At 41.4% G+C, this 24,459-nt stretch overlaps 2 protein-coding genes across 3 annotated transcripts in view; one reads left to right on the top strand and one right to left on the bottom strand.

The window, feature by feature from the left end:
- The window catches only part of LOC129750854 (peroxidasin), a 596,804-nt gene that overhangs the window by 546,929 nt on the left and 25,416 nt on the right, over positions 1 to 24,459 (top strand). The window lies entirely within an intron of this gene.
- On the bottom strand, positions 3,077 to 3,679 carry LOC129750855 (eukaryotic translation initiation factor 4E-like). The gene has a single exon (XM_055745959.1). It carries the CDS (start codon positions 3,574 to 3,576, stop codon positions 3,082 to 3,084), a length of 495 nt encoding a protein of 164 aa, XP_055601934.1. The 5' UTR covers positions 3,577 to 3,679; the 3' UTR covers positions 3,077 to 3,081.

A 24,459-nucleotide genomic window follows, 5' to 3' on the forward strand; every position in this document is an offset into this window, starting at 1 on the left:
TAAATCTGGCCTACCCTTTAAACAGATCCCACTATCAGCACCCTTCAGCGTTGTTTGTATACGCCTTAAATCACCCATTGATATCACAGTCGTTTCCCTTTACTGCAGCCCCTCAGTTCGTTTTCAAGAATTTGTCCAAGGTCTTGAAGATATTTTACAACAACTGCCTCAACCCATAGTCATCATGGGGGACCTCAACGCACATTCTCCTCTCTGGGGGGGAGCCCACACATGCCGAAAGGGTTCCTTTCTTGAGAATTTCCTTATACTGAAAAATTTAACTATCTTAAATGACTACAGCCATACTCGCGTCGACCCATCAAATGGAAATACCTCTGCTCTTGACCTAACCCTAGTCTCCTGGTCCCTCGGTCCCAAATTTAGTTGGTACTCAAACTCGCTACTCAAATTCGCTACTCAAACTCGCTACTCAAATTCGCTACTCAAATTCGCTACTCAAATTCGCTACTCAAACTCGCTACTCAAATTCGCTACTCAAATTCGCTACTCAAACTCGCTACTCAAATTCGCTACTCAAACTCGCTACTCAAATTCGCTACTCAAACTCGCTACTCAAATTTTCTACTCAAATTCGCTACTCAAACTCGCTACTCAAATTCGCTACTCAAATTCGCTACTCAAACTCGCTACTCAAACTCGCTACTCAAATTCGCTACTCAAATTCGCTACTCAAACTCGCTACTCAAATTCGCTACTCAAACTCGCTACTCAAATTCGCTACTCAAACTCGCTACTCAAATTCGCTACTCAAACTCGCTACTCAAATTCGCTACTCAAACTCGCTACTCAAATTCACTACTCAAATTCTTTACTCAAACTCGCTACTCAAATTCGCTACTCAAATTCGCTACTCAAATTCGCTACTCAAATTCGCTACTCAAATTCGCTACTCAAACTCGCTACTCAAATTCGCTACTCAAATTCGCTACTCAAATTCGCTACTCAAATTCGCTACTCAAATTCGCTAATCAAACTCGCTACTCAAATTCGCTACTCAAATTTGCTACTCAAACTCGCTACTCAAATTCGCTACTCAAATTCGCTACTCAAACTCGCTACTCAAATTCGCTACTCAAATTCGCTACTCAAATTCGCTACTCAAATTCGCTACTCAAACTCGCTACTCAAATCCGCTACTCAAACTCGCTACTCAAATTCGCTACTCAAATTCGCTACTCAAACTCGCTACTCAAATTCGCTACTCAAACTCGCTACTCAAACTCGCTACTCAAATTCGCTACTCAAACTCGCTACTCAAATTCGCTACTCAAACTCGCTACTCAAATTCGCTACTCAAACTCGCTACTCAAATTCGCTACTCAAATTCGCTACTCAAATTCGCTACTCAAATTCGCTACTCAAACTCGCTACTCAAATTCGCTACTCAAATTCGCTACTCAAACTCGCTACTCAAACTCGCTACTCAAGTTCGCTACTCAAACTTGCTACTCAAATTCGCTACTCAAATTCGCTACTCAAACTCGCTACTCAAATTCGCTACTCAAATTCGCTACTCAAACTCGCTACTCAAATTCGCTACTCAAATTCGCTACTCAAATTCGCTACTCAAATTCGCTACTCAAATTCGCTACTCAAATTCGCTACTCAAACTCGCTACTCAAACTCGCTACTCAAATTCGCTACTCAAATTCGCTACTCAAATTCGCTACTCCAATTCGCTACTCAAACTCGCTACTCAAATTCGCTTTTCAAATTCGCTACTCAAATTCGCTACTCAAATTCGCTACTCAAATTCGCTACTCAAACTCGCTACTCAAACTCGCTACTCAAATTCGCTACTCAAACTCGCTACTCAAATTCGCTACTCAAATTCGCTACTCAAATTCGCTACTCAAACTCGCTACTCAAATTCGCTACTCAAACTCGCTACTCAAATTCGCTACTCAAATTCGCTACTCAAATTCGCTACTCAAATTCGCTACTCTGCCGCTCATAGCAAGTCCGTCCCATTTGCGTTTTCATCATTTTTCAGTTTATCGCTGGAAACACTTTAATGTTATATGTAGTTTCAAGAGAAAACTTTGTTGTCAGTACTTTGTTCTGAAGAACATTGAAAAAAACCTCAAGTAAATTTGTCCCATTGGACGAATGATCGCAAGTCGGTCCCATATGGCATAAATCATCGCAAGTCGGTCCCACAGCCATAAGGGCCCAGCAAATGGTTTTCAACAGAATCAAAACAAAAAAATAATCCTTATAAAGCGGGAATCTTTCATAAGCCGTAGCAGAGTCAGATTCTGTTGATTACTTTGATTAAAAACGCATACAAATGCCGAATTATCGAAAGACTTTTTACGAATTTTCAATGCCGTTTTTCTCATTTCAACAAAAACGCAAATGGGACGGACTTGCTATGAGCGGCAGTACTCAAATTCGCAACTCAAATTCGCTACTCAAACTCGCTACTCAAATTCGCTACTCAAATTCGCTACTCAAACTCGCTACTCAAATTCGCTACTCAAATTCGCTACTCAAACTCGCTACTCAAATTCGCTACTCAAACTCGCTACTCAAATTCGCTACTCAAATTCGCTACTCAAATTCGCTACTCAAATTCGCTACTCAAACTCGCTACTCAAATTCGCTACTCAAACTCGCTACTCAAATTCGCTACTCAAACTCGCTACTCAAATTCGCTACTCAAATTCGCTACTCAAATTCGCTACTCAAATTCGCTACTCAAACTCGCTACTCAAACTCGCTACTCAAATTCGCTACTCAAATTCGCTACTCAAATTCGCTACTCAAACTCGCTACTCAAATTCGCTTTTCAAATTCGCTACTCAAATTCGCTACTCAAACTCGCTACTCAAATTCGCTACTCAAATTCGCCACTCAAATTCGCTACTCAAACTCGCTACTCAAATTCGCTACTCAAATTCGCTACTCAAACTCGCTACTCAAATTCGCTACTCAAACTCGCTATATTATAAAAAAAGCTTGGCTTTCGGTTGCCCACAATAATAAAAAAAAACGTAAAATTTAGCTTATCGTGTTTTAATTTTTTGGCAACAAATTACCCAACCTCCCTCATTACAATTATTGTTCGGACGTGGCAAAAATTCGACTTATAGCTTTCTCCTGCATCGGCGCGTCCCGGTTCATGACAGTGGAGGTCCAAATCGCAATTTTATCCATCTTCTGGGGAACATTCACGACGGCACCGCAAATTTCTTCAGGGTTATCGAAAACCTCGCCAACGTTGATCACCCACTGGCCGCCGCGGAAATTCTTCTCGTCTTCCCACATGGGGCGAAGGCCCTGCTTGAACGGCGAATAATCGCACCCGGTCTTCAGGTCCGACGGGCTCTTGATGTGGTTGTATAATTTCCGGAAGTCCTCCACGGTACCGACGGTGGCCGCCTCTTTCAGGTTGTCTCCCCACGACTTGTTCTTATCCGGTTCCTGATACCCGAGCGTCCACTGGAAATGCAGCGGATGTTTGATGAGGCATTCCGGATCGACGGTGCCGCCTTGGTTTTGGTAGCGGTATCGCCACGGGGATCGCCCAATAGCACACACAACGGTGGTCATGCTGCTAGGCGTTACAATTTGCGCGCACGTGAACGATGAGGGAAAAGCCCTGGTTATCCGTTTTCCGATGAGCGCTGCAGACGAAACACCTCACTGTTCTTCAACTTGCAAAAAACCGACCGACCTCCGGAAATATCGATGACAGAACCCGTTTTTTTTTTTGTTTTTCAGTTTTTTGCGGGAGCTATGGGCTGTCGGGTTTATTTAAAAATAAGCTCGATACAGTGGGCCAAATCTGGTCGAACAAAGTCACTCTTAATTTGTTTTTGATTAGGGTTGGGTTTTTTCTAACAAAATGTTGCCAATTTTTCGCTCGAATCATATCGAATTACAGTCAACTCAAACATTTAAAAAACCAAATGTAACAGCTACTCAAATTCGCTACTCAAATTCGGTACTCAAACTCGCTACTCAAATTCGCTACTCAAATTCGCTACTCAAACTCGCTACTCAAATTCGCTACTCAAATTCGCTACTCAAATTCGCTACTCAAACTCGCTACTCAAATTTTCTACTCAAATTCGCTACTCAAACTCGCTACTCAAATTCGCTACTCAAATTCGCTACTCAAACTCGCTACTCAAACTCGCTACTCAAATTCGCTACTCAAATTCGCTACTCAAACTCGCTACTCAAATTCGCTACTCAAATTCGCTACTCAAATTCGCTACTCAAACTCGCTACTCAAATTCGCTACTCAAACTCGCTACTCAAATTCGCTACTCAAACTCGCTACTCAAATTCACTACTCAAATTCTTTACTCAAACTCGCTACTCAAATTCGCTACTCAAATTCGCTACTCAAATTCGCTACTCAAATTCGCTACTCAAATTCGCTACTCAAATTCGCTACTCAAACTCGCTACTCAAATTCGCTACTCAAATTCGCTACTCAAATTCGCTACTCAAATTCGCTACTCAAATTCGCTACTCAAACTCGCTACTCAAATTCGCTACTCAAATTTGCTACTCAAACTCGCTACTCAAATTCGCTACTCAAATTCGCTACTCAAACTCGCTACTCAAATTAGCTACTCAAATTCGCTTTTCAAATTCGCTACTCAAATTCGCTACTCAAACTCGCTACTCAAATTCGCTACTCAAACTCGCTACTCAAATTCGCTACTCAAATTCGCTACTCAAACTCGCTACTCAAACTCGCTACTCAAACTCGCTACTCAAACTCGCTACTCAAATTCGCTACTCAAATTTGCTACTCAAACTCGCTACTCAAATTCGCTACTCAAATTCGCTACTCAAACTCGCTACTCAAACTCGCTACTCAAACTCGCTACTCAAATTCGCTACTCAAATTCGCTACTCAAATTCGCTACTCAAACTCGCTACTCAAATTCGCTTTTCAAATTCGCTACTCAAATTCGCTACTCAAACTCGCTACTCAAATTCGCTACTCAAATTCGCTACTCAAATTCGCTACTCAAATTCGCTTTTCAAATTCGCTACTCAAATTCGCTACTCAAACTCGCTACTCAAATTCGCTACTCAAATTCGCTACTCAAACTCGCTACTCAAATTCGCTACTCAAATTCGCTACTCAAATTCGCTACTCAAATTCGCTACTCAAATTCGCTACTCAAATTCGCTACTCAAACTCGCTACTCAAACTCGCTACTCAAATTCGCTACTCAAATTCGCTACTCAAATTCGCTACTCCAATTCGCTACTCAAACTCGCTACTCAAATTCGCTTTTCAAATTCGCTACTCAAATTCGCTACTCAAATTCGCTACTCAAATTCGCTACTCAAACTCGCTACTCAAACTCGCTACTCAAATTCGCTACTCAAACTCGCTACTCAAATTCGCTACTCAAACTCGCTACTCAAATTCGCTACTCAAATTCGCTACTCAAATTCGCTACTCAAACTCGCTACTCAAATTCGCTACTCAAACTCGCTACTCAAATTCGCTACTCAAATTCGCTACTCAAATTCGCTACTCAAATTCGCTACTCAAATTCGCAACTCAAATTCGCTACTCTAACTCGCTACTCAAATTCGCTACTCAAATTCGCTACTCAAACTCGCTACTTAAATTCGCTACTCAAATTCGCTACTCAAACTCGCTACTCAAATTCGCTACTCAAACTCGCTACTCAAATTCGCTACTCAAATTCGCTACTCAAATTCGCTACTCAAATTCGCTACTCAAACTCGCTACTCAAATTCGCTACTCAAACTCGCTACTCAAATTCGCTACTCAAACTCGCTACTCAAATTCGCTACTCAAATTCGCCACTCAAATTCGCTACTCAAACTCGCTACTCAAATTCGCTACTCAAATTCGCTACTCAAACTCGCTACTCAAATTCGCTACTCAAACTCGCTACTCAAATTCGCTACTCAAATTCGCTACTCAAATTCGCTACTCAAATTCGCTACTCAAACTCGCTACTCAAATTCGCTACTCAAACTCGCTACTCAAATTCGCTACTCAAACTCGCTACTCAAATTCGCTACTCAAATTCGCTACTCAAATTCGCTACTCAAACTCGCTACTCAAACTCGCTACTCAAATTCGCTACTCAAATTCGCTACTCAAATTCGCTACTCAAACTCGCTACTCAAATTCGCTTTTCAAATTCGCTACTCAAATTCGCTACTCAAACTCGCTACTCAAATTCGCTACTCAAATTCGCTACTCAAATTCGCTACTCAAACTCGCTACTCAAACTCGCTACTCAAATTCGCTACTCAAATTCGCTACTCAAACTCGCTACTCAAATTCGCTACTCAAATTCGCTACTCAAACTCGCTACTCAAATTCGCTACTCAAACTCGCTACTCAAATTCGCTACTCAAATTCGCTACTCAAATTCGCCACTCAAATTCGCTACTCAAATTCGCTTTTCAAATTCGCTACTCAAATTCGCTACTCAAACTCGCTACTCAAATTCGCTACTCAAATTCGCCACTCAAATTCGCTACTCAAACTCGCTACTCAAATTCGCTACTCAAATTCGCTACTCAAACTCGCTACTCAAATTCGCTACTCAAACTCGCTACTCAAATTCGCTACTCAAATTCGCTACTCAAATTCGCTACTCAAACTCGCTACTCAAATTCGCTACTCAAACTCGCTACTCAAATTCGCTACTCAAACTCGCTACTCAAATTCGCTACTCAAATTCGCTACTCAAATTCGCTACTCAAATTCGCTACTCAAACTCGCTACTCAAACTCGCTACTCAAATTCGCTACTCAAATTCGCTACTCAAATTCGCTACTCAAACTCGCTACTCAAATTCGCTTTTCAAATTCGCTACTCAAATTCGCTACTCAAACTCGCTACTCAAATTCGCTACTCAAATTCGCCACTCAAATTCGCTACTCAAACTCGCTACTCAAATTCGCTACTCAAACTCGCTATATTATAAAAAAAGCTTGGCTTTCGGTTGCCCACAATAATAAAAAAAAACGTAAAATTTAGCTTATCGTGTTTTAATTTTTTGGCAACAAATTACCCAACCTCCCTCATTACAATTATTGTTCGGACGTGGCAAAAATTCGACTTATAGCTTTCTCCTGCATCGGCGCGTCCCGGTTCATGACAGTGGAGGTCCAAATCGCAATTTTATCCATCTTCTGGGGAACATTCACGACGGCACCGCAAATTTCTTCAGGGTTATCGAAAACCTCGCCAACGTTGATCACCCACTGGCCGCCGCGGAAATTCTTCTCGTCTTCCCACATGGGGCGAAGGCCCTGCTTGAACGGCGAATAATCGCACCCGGTCTTCAGGTCCGACGGGCTCTTGATGTGGTTGTATAATTTCCGGAAGTCCTCCACGGTACCGACGGTGGCCGCCTCTTTCAGGTTGTCTCCCCACGACTTGTTCTTATCCGGTTCCTGATACCCGAGCGTCCACTGGAAATGCAGCGGATGTTTGATGAGGCATTCCGGATCGACGGTGCCGCCTTGGTTTTGGTAGCGGTATCGCCACGGGGATCGCCCAATAGCACACACAACGGTGGTCATGCTGCTAGGCGTTACAATTTGCGCGCACGTGAACGATGAGGGAAAAGCCCTGGTTATCCGTTTTCCGATGAGCGCTGCAGACGAAACACCTCACTGTTCTTCAACTTGCAAAAAACCGACCGACCTCCGGAAATATCGATGACAGAACCCGTTTTTTTTTTTGTTTTTCAGTTTTTTGCGGGAGCTATGGGCTGTCGGGTTTATTTAAAAATAAGCTCGATACAGTGGGCCAAATCTGGTCGAACAAAGTCACTCTTAATTTGTTTTTGATTAGGGTTGGGTTTTTTCTAACAAAATGTTGCCAATTTTTCGCTCGAATCATATCGAATTACAGTCAACTCAAACATTTAAAAAACCAAATGTAACAGCTACTCAAATTCGCTACTCAAATTCGGTACTCAAACTCGCTACTCAAATTCGCTACTCAAACTCGCTACTCAAATTCGCTACTCAAACTCGCTACTCAAATTCGCTACTCAAATTCGCTACTCAAACTCGCTACTCAAACTCGCTACTCAAATTCGCTACTCAAACTCGCTACTCAAATTCGCTTTTCAAATTCGCTACTCAAATTCGCTACTCAAATTCGCTTTTCAAATTCGCTACTCAAATTCGCTACTCAAATTCGCTACTCAAACTCGCTACTCAAATTCGCTACTCAAACTCGCTACTCAAATTCGCTACTCAAATTCGCTACTCAAATTCGCTACTCAAACTCGCTACTCAAACTCGCTACTCAAACTCGCTACTCAAATTCGCTACTAAAATTCGCTACTCAAATTAGCTACTCAAACTCGCTACTCAAATTCGCTTTTCAAATTCGCTACTCAAATTCGCTACTCAAATTCGCTACTCAAACTCGCTACTCAAATTCGCTACTCAAATTCGCTACTCAAACTCGCTACTCAAACTCGCTACTCAAACTCGCTACTCAAATTCGCTACTCAAACTCGCTACTCAAATTCGCTTTTCAAATTCGCTACTCAAATTCGCTACTCAAATTCGCTTTTCAAATTCGCTACTCAAATTCGCTACTCAAATTCGCTACTCAAACTCGCTACTCAAATTCGCTACTCAAACTCGCTACTCAAATTCGCTACTCAAATTCGCTACTCAAATTCGCTACTCAAACTCGCTACTCAAACTCGCTACTCAAACTCGCTACTCAAATTCGCTACTCAAATTCGCTACTCAAACTCGCTACTCAAACTCGCTACTCAAATTCGCTACTAAAATTCGCTACTCAAATTAGCTACTCAAACTCGCTACTCAAATTCGCTTTTCAAATTCGCTACTCAAATTCGCTACTCAAACTCGCTACTCAAATTCGCTACTCAAACTCGCTACTCAAATTCGCTACTCAAATTCGCTACTCAAATTCGCTACTCAAACTCGCTACTCAAACTCGCTACTCAAACTCGCTACTCAAATTCGCTACTCAAATTCGCTACTCAAACTCGCTACTCAAACTCGCTACTCAAATTCGCTACTAAAATTCGCTACTCAAATTCGCTACTCAAATTCGGTACTCAAACTCGCTACTCAAATTCGCTACTCAAACTCGCTTTTCAAATTCGCTACTCAAATTCGCTACTCAAATTCGCTACTCAAATTCGCTACTCAAACTCGCTACTCAAACTCGCTACTCAAATTCGCTACTCAAACTCGCTACTCAAATTCGCTTTTCAAATTCGCTTCTCAAATTCGCTACTCAAATTCGCTTTTCAAATTCGCTACTCAAATTCGCTACTCAAATTCGCTACTCAAATTCGCTTTTCAAATTCGCTACTCAAATTCGCTACTCAAATTCGCTACTCAAACTCGCTACTCAAATTCGCTACTCAAACTCGCTACTCAAACTCGCTACTCAAATTCGCTACTCAAATTCGCTACTCAAACTCGCTACTCAAACTCGCTACTCAAACTCGCTACTCAAATTCGCTACTAAAATTCGCTACTCAAATTAGCTACTCAAACTCGCTACTCAAATTCGCTTTTCAAATTCGCTACTCAAATTCGCTACTCAAACTCGCTACTCAAATTCGCTACTCAAACTCGCTACTCAAATTCGCTACTCAAATTCGCTACTCAAACTCGCTACTCAAACTCGCTACTCAAATTCGCTACTCAAACTCGCTACTCAAATTCGCTTTTCAAATTCGCTACTCAAATTCGCTACTCAAATTCGCTTTTCAAATTCGCTACTCAAATTCGCTACTCAAATTCGCTACTCAAACTCGCTACTCAAATTCGCTACTCAAACTCGCTACTCAAATTCGCTACTCAAATTCGCTACTCAAATTCGCTACTCAAACTCGCTACTCAAACTCGCTACTCAAACTCGCTACTCAAATTCGCTACTCAAATTCGCTACTCAAACTCGCTACTCAAACTCGCTACTCAAATTCGCTACTAAAATTCGCTACTCAAATTAGCAACTCACACTCGCTACTCAAATTCGCTTTTCAAATTCGCTACTCAAATTCGCTACTCAAACTCGCTACTCAAATTCGCTACTCAAACTCGCTACTCAAATTCGCTTTTCAAATTCGCTACTCAAATTCGCTACTCAAACTCGCTACTCAAATTTGCTACTCAAACTCGCTACTCAAATTCGCTACTCAAACTCGCTACTCAAATTCGCTACTCAAACTCGCTACTCAAATTCGCTACTCAAATTCGCTACTCAAACTCGCTACTCAAACTCGCTACTCAAATTCGCTACTCAAACTCGCTACTCAAATTCGCTTTTCAAATTCGCTACTCAAATTCGCTACTCAAATTCGCTTTTCAAATTCGCTACTCAAATTCGCTACTCAAATTCGCTACTCAAACTCGCTACTCAAATTCGCTACTCAAACTCGCTACTCAAATTCGCTACTCAAATTCGCTACTCAAATTCGCTACTCAAACTCGCTACTCAAACTCGCTACTCAAACTCGCTACTCAAATTCGCTACTCAAATTCGCTACTCAAACTCGCTACTCAAACTCGCTACTCAAATTCGCTACTAAAATTCGGTACTCAAACTCGCTACTCAAATTCGGTACTCAAACTCGCTACTCAAATTCGCTACTCAAACTCGCTACTCAAATTCGCTACTCAAACTCGCTACTCAAATTCGCTACTCAAATTCGCTACTCAAACTCGCTACTCAAACTCGCTTCTCAAATTCGCTACTCAAACTCGCTACTCAAATTCGCTTTTCAAATTCGCTACTCAAATTCGCTACTCAAATTCGCTACTCAAATTCGCTTTTCAAATTCGCTACTCAAATTCGCTACTCAAATTCGCTACTCAAACTCGCTACTCAAATTCGCTACTCAAACTCGCTACTCAAATTCGCTACTCAAATTCGCTACTCAAATTCGCTACTCAAATTCGCTACTCAAACTCGCTACTCAAACTCGCTACTCAAATTCGCTACTAAAATTCGCTACTCAAATTAGCTACTCAAACTCGCTACTCAAATTCGCTTTTCAAATTCGCTACTCAAATTCGCTACTCAAACTCGCTACTCAAATTCGCTACTCAAACTCGCTACTCAAATTCGCTACTCAAATTCGCTACTCAAACTCGCTACTCAAACTCGCTACTCAAATTCGCTACTCAAACTCGCTACTCAAATTCGCTTTTCAAATTCGCTACTCAAATTCGCTACTCAAATTCGCTTTTCAAATTCGCTACTCAAATTCGCTACTCAAATTCGGTACTCAAACTCGCTACTCAAATTCGCTACTCAAATTCGCTACTCAAACTCGCTACTCAAATTCGCTACTCAAACTCGCTACTCAAACTCGCTACTCAAATTCGCTACTAAAATTCGCTACTCAAATTAGCTACTCAAACTCGCTACTCAAATTCGCTTTTCAAATTCGCTACTCAAATTCGCTACTCAAACTCGCTACTCAAATTCGCTACTCAAACTCGCTACTCAAATTCGCTTTTCAAATTCGCTACTCAAATTCGCTACTCAAATTCGCTTTTCAAATTCGCTACTCAAATTCGCTACTCAAATTCGCTACTCAAACTCGCTACTCAAATTCGCTACTCAAACTCGCTACTCAAATTCGCTACTCAAATTCGCTACTCAAACTCGCTACTCAAACTCGCTACTCAAATTCGCTACTCAAATTCGCTACTCAAATTCGCTACTCAAACTCGCTACTCAAATTCGCTTTTCAAATTCGCTACTCAAATTCGCTACTCAAATTCGCTACTCAAACTCGCTACTCAAATTCGCTACTCAAATTCGCCACTCAAATTCGCTACTCAAACTCGCTACTCAAATTCGCTACTCAAACTCGCTATATTATAAAAAAAAGCTTGGCTTTCGGTTGCCCACAATAATAAAAAAAAACGTAAAATTTAGCTTATCGTGTTTTAATTTTTTGGCAACAAATTACCCAACCTCCCTCATTACAATTATTGTTCGGACGTGGCAAAAATTCGACTTATAGCTTTCTCCTGCATCGGCGAGTCCCGGTTCATGACAGTGGAGGTCCAAATCGCAATTTTATCCATCTTCTGGGGAACATTCACGACGGCACCGCAAATTTCTTCAGGGTTATCGAAAACCTCGCCAACGTTGATCACCCACTGGCCGCCGCGGAAATTCTTCTCGTCTTCCCACATGGGGCGAAGGCCCTGCTTGAACGGCGAATAATCGCACCCGGTCTTCAGGTCCGACGGGCTCTTGATGTGGTTGTATAATTTCCGGAAGTCCTCCACGGTACCGACGGTGGCCGCCTCTTTCAGGTTGTCTCCCCACGACTTGTTCTTATCCGGTTCCTGATACCCGAGCGTCCACTGGAAATGCAGCGGATGTTTGATGAGGCATTCCGGATCGACGGTGCCGCCTTGGTTTTGGTAGCGGTATCGCCACGGGGATCGCCCAATAGCACACACAACGGTGGTCATGCTGCTAGGCGTTACAATTTGCGCGCACGTGAACGATGAGGGAAAAGCCCTGGTTATCCGTTTTCCGATGAGCGCTGCAGACGAAACACCTCACTGTTCTTCAACTTGCAAAAAACCGACCGACCTCCGGAAATATCGATGACAGAACCCGTTTTTTTTTTTGTTTTTCAGTTTTTTGCGGGAGCTATGGGCTGTCGGGTTTATTTAAAAATAAGCTCGATACTTTATTTAAAAATAAGCTCGATACAAATCTGGTCGAACAAAGTCACTCTTAATTTGTTTTTGATTAGGGTTGGGTTTTTTCTAACAAAATGTTGCCAATTTTTCGCTCGAATCATATCGAATTACAGTCAACTCAAACATTTAAAAAACCAAATGTAACAGCTACTCAAATTCGCTACTCAAATTCGGTACTCAAACTCGCTACTCAAATTCGCTACTCAAACTCGCTACTCAAATTCGCTACTCAAACTCGCTACTCAAATTCGCTACTCAAATTCGCTACTCAAACTCGCTACTCAAACTCGCTACTCAAATTCGCTACTCAAACTCGCTACTCAAATTCGCTTTTCAAATTCGCTACTCAAATTCGCTACTCAAATTCGCTACTCAAATTCGCTACTCAAATTCGCTACTCAAATTCGCTACTCAAATTCGCTACTCAAACTCGCTACTCAAATTCGCTACTCAAACTCGCTACTCAAATTCGCTACTCAAATTCGCTACTCAAATTCGCTACTCAAACTCGCTACTCAAATTCGCTACTAAAATTCGCTACTCAAATTCGCTACTCAAACTCGCTACTCAAATTCGCTTTTCAAATTCGCTACTCAAATTCGCTACTCAAATTCGCTTTTCAAATTCGCTACTCAAATTCGCTACTCAAATTCGCTACTCAAACTCGCTACTCAAACTCGCTACTCAAATTCGCTACTCAAACTCGCTACTCAAATTCGCTACTCAAATTCGCTACTCAAACTCGCTACTCAAACTCGCTACTCAAATTCGCTACTCAAACTCGCTACTCAAATTCGCTTTTCAAATTCGCTACTCAAATTCGCTACTCAAATTCGCTTTTCAAATTCGCTACTCAAATTCGCTACTCAAATTCGCTACTCAAACTCGCTACTCAAATTCGCTACTCAAACTCGCTACTCAAATTCGCTACTCAAATTCGCTACTCAAACTCGCTACTCAAACTCGCTACTCAAATTCGCTACTCAAACTCGCTACTCAAATTCGCTTTTCAAATTCGCTACTCAAATTCGCTACTCAAATTCGCTTTTCAAATTCGCTACTCAAATTCGCTACTCAAATTCGCTACTCAAACTCGCTACTCAAATTCGCTACTCAAACTCGCTACTCAAATTCGCTACTCAAATTCGCTACTCAAATTCGCTACTCAAATTCGCTACTCAAACTCGCTACTCAAACTCGCTACTCAAATTCGCTACTAAAATTCGCTACTCAAATTAGCTACTCAAACTCGCTACTCAAATTCGCTTTTCAAATTCGCTACTCAAATTCGCTACTCAAACTCGCTACTCAAATTCGCTACTCAAACTCGCTACTCAAATTCGCTACTCAAATTCGCTACTCAAACTCGCTACTCAAACTCGCTACTCAAATTCGCTACTCAAACTCGCTACTCAAATTCGCTTTTCAAATTCGCTACTCAAATTCGCTACTCAAATTCGCTTTTCAAATTCGCTACTCAAATTCGCTACTCAAATTCGGTACTCAAACTCGCTACTCAAATTCGCTACTCAAATTCGCTACTCAAACTCGCTACTCAAATTCGCTACTCAAACTCGCTACTCAAACTCGCTACTCAAATTCGCTACTAAAATTCGCTACTCAAATTAGCTACTCAAACTCGCTACTCAAATTCGCTTTTCAAATTCGCTACTCAAATTCGCTACTCAAACTCGCTACTCAAATTCGCTACTCAAACTCGCTACTCAAATTCGCTTTTCAAATTCGCTACTCAAATTCGCTACTCAAATTCGCTTTTCAAATTCGCTACTCAAATTCGCTACTCAAATTCGCTACTCAAACTCGCTACTCAAATTCGCTACTCAAACTCGCTACTCAAATTTGCTACTCAAATTCGCTACTCAAACTCGCTACTCAAACTCGCTACTCAAATTCGCTACTCAAATTCGCTACTCAAATTCGCTACTCAAACTCGCTACTCAAATTCGCTTTTCAAATTCGCTACTCAAATTCGCTACTCAAACTCGCTACTCAAATTCGCTACTCAAATTCGCCACTCAAATTCGCTACTCAAACTCGCTACTCAAATTCGCTACTCAAACTCGCTATATTATAAAAAAAGCTTGGCTTTCGGTTGCCCACAATAATAAAAAAAACGTAAAATTTAGCTTATCGTGTTTTAATTTTTTGGCAACAAATTACCCAACCTCCCTCATTACAATTATTGTTCGGACGTGGCAAAAATTCGACTTATAGCTTTCTCCTGCATCGGCGCGTCCCGGTTCATGACAGTGGAGGTCCAAATCGCAATTTTATCCATTTTCTGGGGAACATTCACGACGGCACCCCAAATTTCTTCAGGGTTATCGAAAACCTCGCCAACGTTGATCACCCACTGGCCGCCGCGGAAATTCTTCTCGTCTTCCCACATGGGGCGAAGGCCCTGCTTGAACGGCGAATAATCGCACCCGGTCTTCAGGTCCGACGGGCTCTTGATGTGGTTGTATAATTTCCGGAAGTCCTCCACGGTACCGACGGTGGCCGCCTCTTTCAGGTTGTCTCCCCACGACTTGTTCTTATCCGGTTCCTGATACCCGAGCGTCCACTGGAAATGCAGCGGATGTTTGATGAGGCATTCCGGATCGACGGTGCCGCCTTGGTTTTGGTAGCGGTATCGCCACGGGGATCGCCCAATAGCACACACAACGGTGGTCATGCTGCTAGGCGTTACAATTTGCGCGCACGTGAACGATGAGGGAAAAGCCCTGGTTATCCGTTTTCCGATGAGCGCTGCAGACGAAACACCTCACTGTTCTTCAACTTGCAAAAAACCGACCGACCTCCGGAAATATCGATGACAGAACCCGTTTTTTTTTTGTTTTTCAGTTTTTTGCGGGAGCTATGGGCTGTCGGGTTTATTTAAAAATAAGCTCGATACTTTATTTAAAAATAAGCTCGATACAAATCTGGTCGAACAAAGTCACTCTTAATTTGTTTTTGATTAGGGTTGGGTTTTTTCTAACAAAATGTTGCCAATTTTTCGCTCGAATCATATCGAGTTACAGTCAACTCAAACATTTAAAAAACCAAATGTAACAGCTACTCAAATTCGCTACTCAAATTCGCTACTCAAACTCGCTACTCAAATTCGCTACTCAAATTCGCTACTCAAACTCGCTACTCAAATTCGCTACTCAAACTCGCTACTCAAATTCGCTACTCAAATTCGCTACTCAAACTCGCTACTCAAATTCGCTACTCAAACTCGCTACTCAAATTCGCTTTTCAAATTCGCTACTCAAATTCGCTACTCAAATTCGCTTTTCAAATTCGCTACTCAAATTCGCTACTCAAATTCGCTACTCAAACTCGCTACTCAAATTCGCTACTCAAACTCGCTACTCAAATTCGCTACTCAAATTCGCTACTCAAATTCGCTACTCAAACTCGCTACTCAAATTCGCTTTTCAAATTCGCTACTCAAATTCGCTACTCAAATTCGCTTTTCAAATTCGCTACTCAAATTCGCTACTCAAATTCGCTACTCAAACTCGCTACTCAAATTCGCTACTCAAACTCGCTACTCAAATTCGCTACTCAAATTCGCTACTCAAATTCGCTACTCAAACTCGCTACTCAAACTCGCTACTCAAATTCGCTACTCAAACTCGCTACTCAAATTCGCTACTCAAATTCGCTACTCAAATTCGCTACTCAAACTCGCTACTCAAACTCGCTACTCAAACTCGCTACTCAAATTCGCTACTAAAATTCGCTACTCAAATTAGCTACTCAAACTCGCTACTCAAATTCGCTTTTCAAATTCGCTACTCAAATTCGCTACTCAAACTCGCTACTCAAATTCGCTACTCAAACTCGCTACTCAAATTCGCTACTCAAATTCGCTACTCAAATTCGCTACTCAAACTCGCTACTCAAATTCGCTACTCAAACTCGCTACTCAAATTCGCTACTCAAATTCGCTACTCAAACTCGCTACTCAAACTCGCTACTCAAATTCGCTACTCAAACTCGCTACTCAAATTCGCTTTTCAAATTCGCTACTCAAATTCGCTACTCAAATTCGCTTTTCAAATTCGCTACTCAAATTCGCTACTCAAATTCGCTACTCAAACTCGCTACTCAAATTCGCTACTCAAACTCGCTACTCAAATTCGCTACTCAAATTCGCTACTCAAACTCGCTACTCAAACTTGCTACTCAAATTCGCTTTTCAAATTCGCTACTCAAATTCGCTACTCAAACTCGCTACTCAAATTCGCTACTCAAACTCGCTACTCAAATTCGCTACTCAAATTCGCTACTCAAACTCGCTACTCAAACTCGCTACTCAAATTCGCTACTCAAACTCGCTACTCAAATTCGCTTTTCAAATTCGCTACTCAAATTCGCTACTCAAACTCGCTACTCAAATTCGCTACTCAAACTCGCTACTCAAATTCGCTACTCAAATTCGCTACTCAAACTCGCTACTCAAATTCGCTACTCAAATTCGCTACTAAAATTCGCTACTCAAATTAGCTACTCAAACTCGCTACTCAAATTCCCTACTCAAATTCGCTACTCAAATTCGCTACTCAAACTCGCTACTCAAATTCGCTACTCAAACTCGCTACTCAAATTCGCTACTCAAACTCGCTACTCAAATTCGCTACTCAAATTCGCTACTCAAACTCGCTACTCAAACTCGCTACTCAAATTCGCTACTAAAATTCGCTACTCAAATTAGCTACTCAAACTCGCTACTCAAATTCGCTTTTCAAATTCGCTACTCAAATTCGCTACTCAAACTCGCTACTCAAATTCGCTACTCAAACTCGCTACTCAAATTCGCTTTTCAAATTCGCTACTCAAATTCGCTACTCAAATTCGCTTTTCAAATTCGCTACTCAAATTCGCTACTCAAATTCGCTACTCAAACTCGCTACTCAAATTCGCTACTCAAACTCGCTACTCAAATTCGCTACTCAAATTCGCTACTCAAACTCGCTACTCAAACTCGCTACTCAAATTCGCTACTCAAATTCGCTACTCAAATTCGCTACTCAAATTCGCTACTCAAACTCGCTACTCAAATTCGCTTTTCAAATTCGCTACTCAAATTCGCTACTCAAACTCGCTACTCAAATTCGCTACTCAAATTCGCCACTCAAATTCGCTACTCAAACTCGCTACTCAAATTCGCTACTCAAACTCGCTATATTATAAAAAAAGCTTGGCTTTCGGTTGCCCACAATAATAAAAAAAAACGTAAAATTTAGCTTATCGTGTTTTAATTTTTTGGCAACAAATTACCCAACCTCCCTCATTACAATTATTGTTCGGACGTGGCAAAAATTCGACTTATAGCTTTCTCCTGCATCGGCGCGTCCCGGTTCATGACAGTGGAGGTCCAAATCGCAATTTTATCCATCTTCTGGGGAACATTCACGACGGCACCGCAAATTTCTTCAGGGTTATCGAAAACCTCGCCAACGTTGATCACCCACTGGCCGCCGCGGAAATTCTTCTCGTCTTCCCACATGGGGCGAAGGCCCTGCTTGAACGGCGAATAATCGCACCCGGTCTTCAGGTCCGACGGGCTCTTGATGTGGTTGTATAATTTCCGGAAGTCCTCCACGGTACCGACGGTGGCCGCCTCTTTCAGGTTGTCTCCCCACGACTTGTTCTTATCCGGTTCCTGATACCCGAGCGTCCACTGGAAATGCAGCGGATGTTTGATGAGGCATTCCGGATCGACGGTGCCGCCTTGGTTTTGGTAGCGGTATCGCCACGGGGATCGCCCAATAGCACACACAACGGTGGTCATGCTGCTAGGCGTTACAATTTGCGCGCACGTGAACGATGAGGGAAAAGCCCTGGTTATCCGTTTTCCGATGAGCGCTGCAGACGAAACACCTCACTGTTCTTCAACTTGCAAAAAACCGACCGACCTCCGGAAATATCGATGACAGAACCCGTTTTTTTTTTTGTTTTTCAGTTTTTTGCGGGAGCTATGGGCTGTCGGGTTTATTTAAAAATAAGCTCGATACTTTATTTAAAAATAAGCTCGATACAAATCTGGTCGAACAAAGTCACTCTTAATTTGTTTTTGATTAGGGTTGGGTTTTTTCTAACAAAATGTTGCCAATTTTTCGCTCGAATCATATCGAATTACAGTCAACTCAAACATTTAAAAAACCAAATGTAACAGCTACTCAAATTCGCTACTCAAATTCGGTACTCAAACTCGCTACTCAAATTCGCTACTCAAACTCGCTACTCAAATTCGCTACTCAAACTCGCTACTCAAATTCGCTACTCAAATTCGCTACTCAAACTCGCTACTCAAACTCGCTACTCAAATTCGCTACTCAAACTCGCTACTCAAATTCGCTTTTCAAATTCGCTACTCAAATTCGCTACTCAAATTCGCTACTCAAATTCGCTACTCAAATTCGCTACTCAAACTCGCTACTCAAATTCGCTACTCAAACTCGCTACTCAAATTCGCTACTCAAACTCGCTACTCAAATTCGCTACTCAAATTCGCTACTCAAATTCGCTACTCAAACTCGCTACTCAAATTCGCTACTAAAATTCGCTACTCAAATTCGCTACTCAAACTCGCTACTCAAATTCGCTTTTCAAATTCGCTACTCAAATTCGCTACTCAAATTCGCTTTTCAAATTCGCTACTCAAATTCGCTACTCAAATTCGCTACTCAAACTCGCTACTCAAACTCGCTACTCAAATTCGCTACTCAAACTCGCTACTCAAATTCGCTACTCAAATTCGCTACTCAAACTCGCTACTCAAACTCGCTACTCAAATTCGCTACTCAAACTCGCTACTCAAATTCGCTTTTCAAATTCGCTACTCAAATTCGCTACTCAAATTCGCTACTCAAATTCGCTACTCAAATTCGCTACTCAAACTCGCTACTCAAACTCGCTACTCAAATTCGCTACTCAAACTCGCTACTCAAATTCGCTTTTCAAATTCGCTACTCAAATTCGCTACTCAAATTCGCTTTTCAAATTCGCTACTCAAATTCGCTACTCAAATTCGCTACTCAAACTCGCTACTCAAATTCGCTACTCAAATTCGCTACTCAAATTCGCTACTCAAACTCGCTACTCAAACTCGCTACTCAAACTCGCTACTCAAATTCGCTACTCAAACTCGCTACTCAAATTCGCTACTCAAATTCGCTACTCAAATTCGCTACTCAAACTCGCTACTCAAACTCGCTACTCAAACTCGCTACTCAAATTCGCTACTAAAATTCGCTACTCAAATTAGCTACTCAAACTCGCTACTCAAATTCGCTTTTCAAATTCGCTACTCAAATTCGCTACTCAAACTCGCTACTCAAATTCGCTACTCAAACTCGCTACTCAAATTCGCTACTCAAATTCGCTACTCAAATTCGCTACTCAAACTCGCTACTCAAACTCGCTACTCAAATTCGCTACTCAAACTCGCTACTCAAATTCGCTACTAAAATTCGCTACTCAAATTAGCTACTCAAACTCGCTACTCAAATTCGCTTTTCAAATTCGCTACTCAAATTCGCTACTCAAACTCGCTACTCAAATTCGCTACTCAAACTCGCTACTCAAATTCGCTACTCAAATTCGCTACTCAAATTCGCTACTCAAACTCGCTACTCAAATTCGCTACTCAAACTCGCTACTCAAATTCGCTACTCAAATTCGCTACTCAAACTCGCTACTCAAACTCGCTACTCAAATTCGCTACTCAAACTCGCTACTCAAATTCGCTTTTCAAATTCGCTACTCAAATTCGCTACTCAAATTCGCTTTTCAAATTCGCTACTCAAATTCGCTACTCAAATTCGCTACTCAAACTCGCTACTCAAATTCGCTACTCAAACTCGCTACTCAAATTCGCTACTCAAACTCGCTACTCAAATTCGCTACTCAAATTCGCTACTCAAACTCGCTACTCAAACTCGCTACTCAAATTCGCTACTCAAACTCGCTACTCAAATTCGCTTTTCAAATTCGCTACTCAAATTCGCTACTCAAATTCGCTTTTCAAATTCGCTACTCAAATTCGCTACTCAAATTCGCTACTCAAACTCGCTACTCAAACTCGCTACTCAAATTCGCTACTAAAATTCGCTACTCAAATTCGCTACTCAAATTCGGTACTCAAACTCGCTACTCAAATTCGCTACTCAAACTCGCTACTCAAATTCGCTACTCAAACTCGCTACTCAAATTCGCTACTCAAATTCGCTACTCAAACTCGCTACTCAAACTCGCTACTCAAATTCGCTACTCAAACTCGCTACTCAAATTCGCTTTTCAAATTCGCTACTCAAATTCGCTACTCAAATTCGCTTTTCAAATTCGCTACTCAAATTCGCTACTCAAATTCGCTTTTCAAATTCGCTACTCAAATTCGCTACTCAAATTCGCTACTCAAACTCGTTACTCAAATTCGCTACTCAAACTCGCTACTCAAATTCGCTACTCAAATTCGCTTTTCAAATTCGCTACTCAAATTCGCTACTCAAATTCGCTACTCAAACTCGCTACTCAAATTCGCTACTCAAACTCGCTACTCAAATTCGCTACTCAAATTCGCTACTAAAATTCGCTACTCAAATTCGCTACTCAAATTCGGTACTCAAACTCGCTACTCAAATTCGCTACTCAAACTCGCTACTCAAATTCGCTACTCAAACTCGCTACTCAAATTCGCTACTCAAATTCGCTACTCAAACTCGCTACTCAAACTCGCTACTCAAATTCGCTACTCAAACTCGCTACTCAAATTCGCTTTTCAAATTCGCTACTCAAATTCGCTACTCAAATTCGCTTTTCAAATTCGCTACTCAAATTCGCTACTCAAATTCGCTTTTCAAATTCGCTACTCAAACTCGCTACTCAAATTCGCTACTCAAACTCGCTACTCAAATTCGCTACTCAAATTAGCTACTCAAACTCGCTACTCAAATTCGCTACTCAAACTCGCTACTCAAATTCGCTACTCAAATTCGCTACTCAAATTCGCTACTCAAACTCGCTACTCAAACTCGCTACTCAAACTCGCTACTCAAATTCGCTACTCAAATTCGCTACTCAAACTCGCTACTCAAACTCGCTACTCAAATTCGCTACTAAAATTCGCTACTCAAATTAGCTACTCAAACTCGCTACTCAAATTCGCTTTTCAAATTCGCTACTCAAATTCGCTACTCAAACTCGCTACTCAAATTCGCTACTCAAACTCGCTACTCAAATTCGCTTTTCAAATTCGCTACTCAAATTCGCTACTCAAACTCGCTACTCAAATTTGCTACTCAAACTCGCTACTCAAATTCGCTACTCAAACTCGCTACTCAAATTCGCTACTCAAACTCGCTACTCAAATTCGCTACTCAAATTCGCTACTCAAACTCGCTACTCAAACTCGCTACTCAAATTCGCTACTCAAACTCGCTACTCAAATTCGCTTTTCAAATTCGCTACTCAAATTCGCTACTCAAATTCGCTTTTCAAATTCGCTTTTCAAATTCGCTACTCAAACTCGCTACTCAAATTCGCTACTCAAATTCGCTACTCAAATTCGCTACTCAAACTCGCTACTCAAATTCGCTACTCAAACTCGCTACTCAAATTCGCTACTCAAACTCGCTACTCAAATTCGCTACTCAAATTCGCTACTCAAATTCGCTACTCAAATTCGCTACTCAAACTCGCTACTCAAACTCGCTACTCAAATTCGCTACTCAAATACGCTACTCAAATTCGCTACTCAAACTCGCTACTCAAATTCGCTTTTCAAATTCGCTACTCAAATTCGCTACTCAAACTCGCTACTCAAATTCGCTACTCAAATTCGCCACTCAAATTCGCTACTCAAACTCGCTACTCAAATTCGCTACTCAAACTCGCTACTCAAATTCGCTTTTCAAATTCGCTACTCAAATTCGCTACTCAAATTCGCTTTTCAAATTCGCTACTCAAATTCGCTACTCAAATTCGCTACTCAAACTCGCTACTCAAATTCGCTACTCAAACTCGCTACTCAAACTCGCTACTCAAATTCGCTACTCAAATTCGCTACTCAAACTCGCTACTCAAACTCGCTACTCAAACTCGCTACTCAAATTCGCTACTCAAATTCGCTACTCAAATTAGCTACTCAAACTCGCTACTCAAATTCGCTTTTCAAATTCGCTACTCAAATTCGCTACTCAAACTCGCTACTCAAATTCGCTACTCAAACTCGCTACTCAAATTCGCTACTCAAATTCGCTACTCAAACTCGCTACTCAAACTCGCTACTCAAATTCGCTACTCAAACTCGCTACTCAAACTCGCTACTCAAATTCGCTACTCAAACTCGCTACTCAAATTCGCTTTTCAAATTCGCTACTCAAATTCGCTACTCAAATTCGCTTTTCAAATTCGCTACTCAAATTCGCTACTCAAATTCGCTACTCAAACTCGCTACTCAAATTCGCTACTCAAACTCGCTACTCAAATTCGCTACTCAAATTCGCTACTCAAATTCGCTACTCAAACTCGCTACTCAAACTCGCTACTCAAACTCGCTACTCAAATTCGCTACTAAAATTCGCTACTCAAATTAGCTATTCAAAATCGCTACTCAAATTCGCTTTTCAAATTCGCTACTCAAATTCGCTACTCAAACTCGCTACTCAAATTCGCTACTCAAACTCGCTACTCAAATTCGCTACTCAAATTCGCTACTCAAACTCGCTACTCAAACTCGCTACTCAAATTCGCTACTCAAACTCGCTACTCAAATTCGCTTTTCAAATTCGCTACTCAAATTCGCTACTCAAATTCGCTTTTCAAATTCGCTACTCAAATTCGCTACTCAAATTCGCTACTCAAACTCGCTACTCAAATTCGCTACTCAAACTCGCTACTCAAATTCGCTACTCAAATTCGCTACTCAAATTCGCTACTCAAACTCGCTACTCAAACTCGCTACTCAAACTCGCTACTCAAATTCGCTACTCAAATTCGCTACTCAAATTAGCTACTCAAACTCGCTACTCAAATTCGCTTTTCAAATTCGCTACTCAAATTCGCTACTCAAACTCGCTACTTAAATTCGCTACTCAAACTCGCTACTCAAATTCGCTACTCAAATTCGCTACTCAAATTCGCTACTCAAACTCGCTACTCAAACTCGCTACTCAAACTCGCTACTCAAATTCGCTACTCAAATTCGCTACTCAAACTCGCTACTCAAACTCGCTACTCAAATTCGCTACTAAAATTCGCTACTCAAATTCGCTACTCAAATTCGGTACTCAAACTCGCTACTCAAATTCGCTACTCAAACTCGCTACTCAAATTCGCAACTCCAATTCGCTTTTCAAATTCGCTACTCAAATTCGCTACTCAAATTCGCTACTCAAACTCGCTACTCAAATTCGCTACTCAAACTCGCTACTCAAATTCGCTACTCAAATTCGCTACTCAAATTCGCTACTCAAATTCGCTACTCCAATTCGCTTTTCAAATTCGCTACTCAAATTCGCTACTCAAATTCGCTACTCAAACTCGCTACTCAAATTCGCTACTCAAACTCGCTACTCAAATTCGCTACTCAAATTCGCTACTCAAATTCGCTACTCAAACTCGCTACTCAAATTCGCTACTCCAATTCGCTTTTCAAATTCGCTACTCAAATTCGCTACTCAAATTCGCTACTCAAACTCGCTACTCAAATTC

The sequence above is a fragment of the Uranotaenia lowii genome, chromosome 3 (assembly GCF_029784155.1).
Source record: "Uranotaenia lowii strain MFRU-FL chromosome 3, ASM2978415v1, whole genome shotgun sequence".
NCBI lineage: Eukaryota > Metazoa > Arthropoda > Insecta > Diptera > Culicidae > Uranotaenia > Uranotaenia lowii.

Coding starts and splice junctions, on each gene's coding strand:
- LOC129750855 (XM_055745959.1), bottom strand. CDS start 3,576: ATGACCACCGTTGTGTGTGCTATTGGGCGATCCCCGTGGCGATACCGC.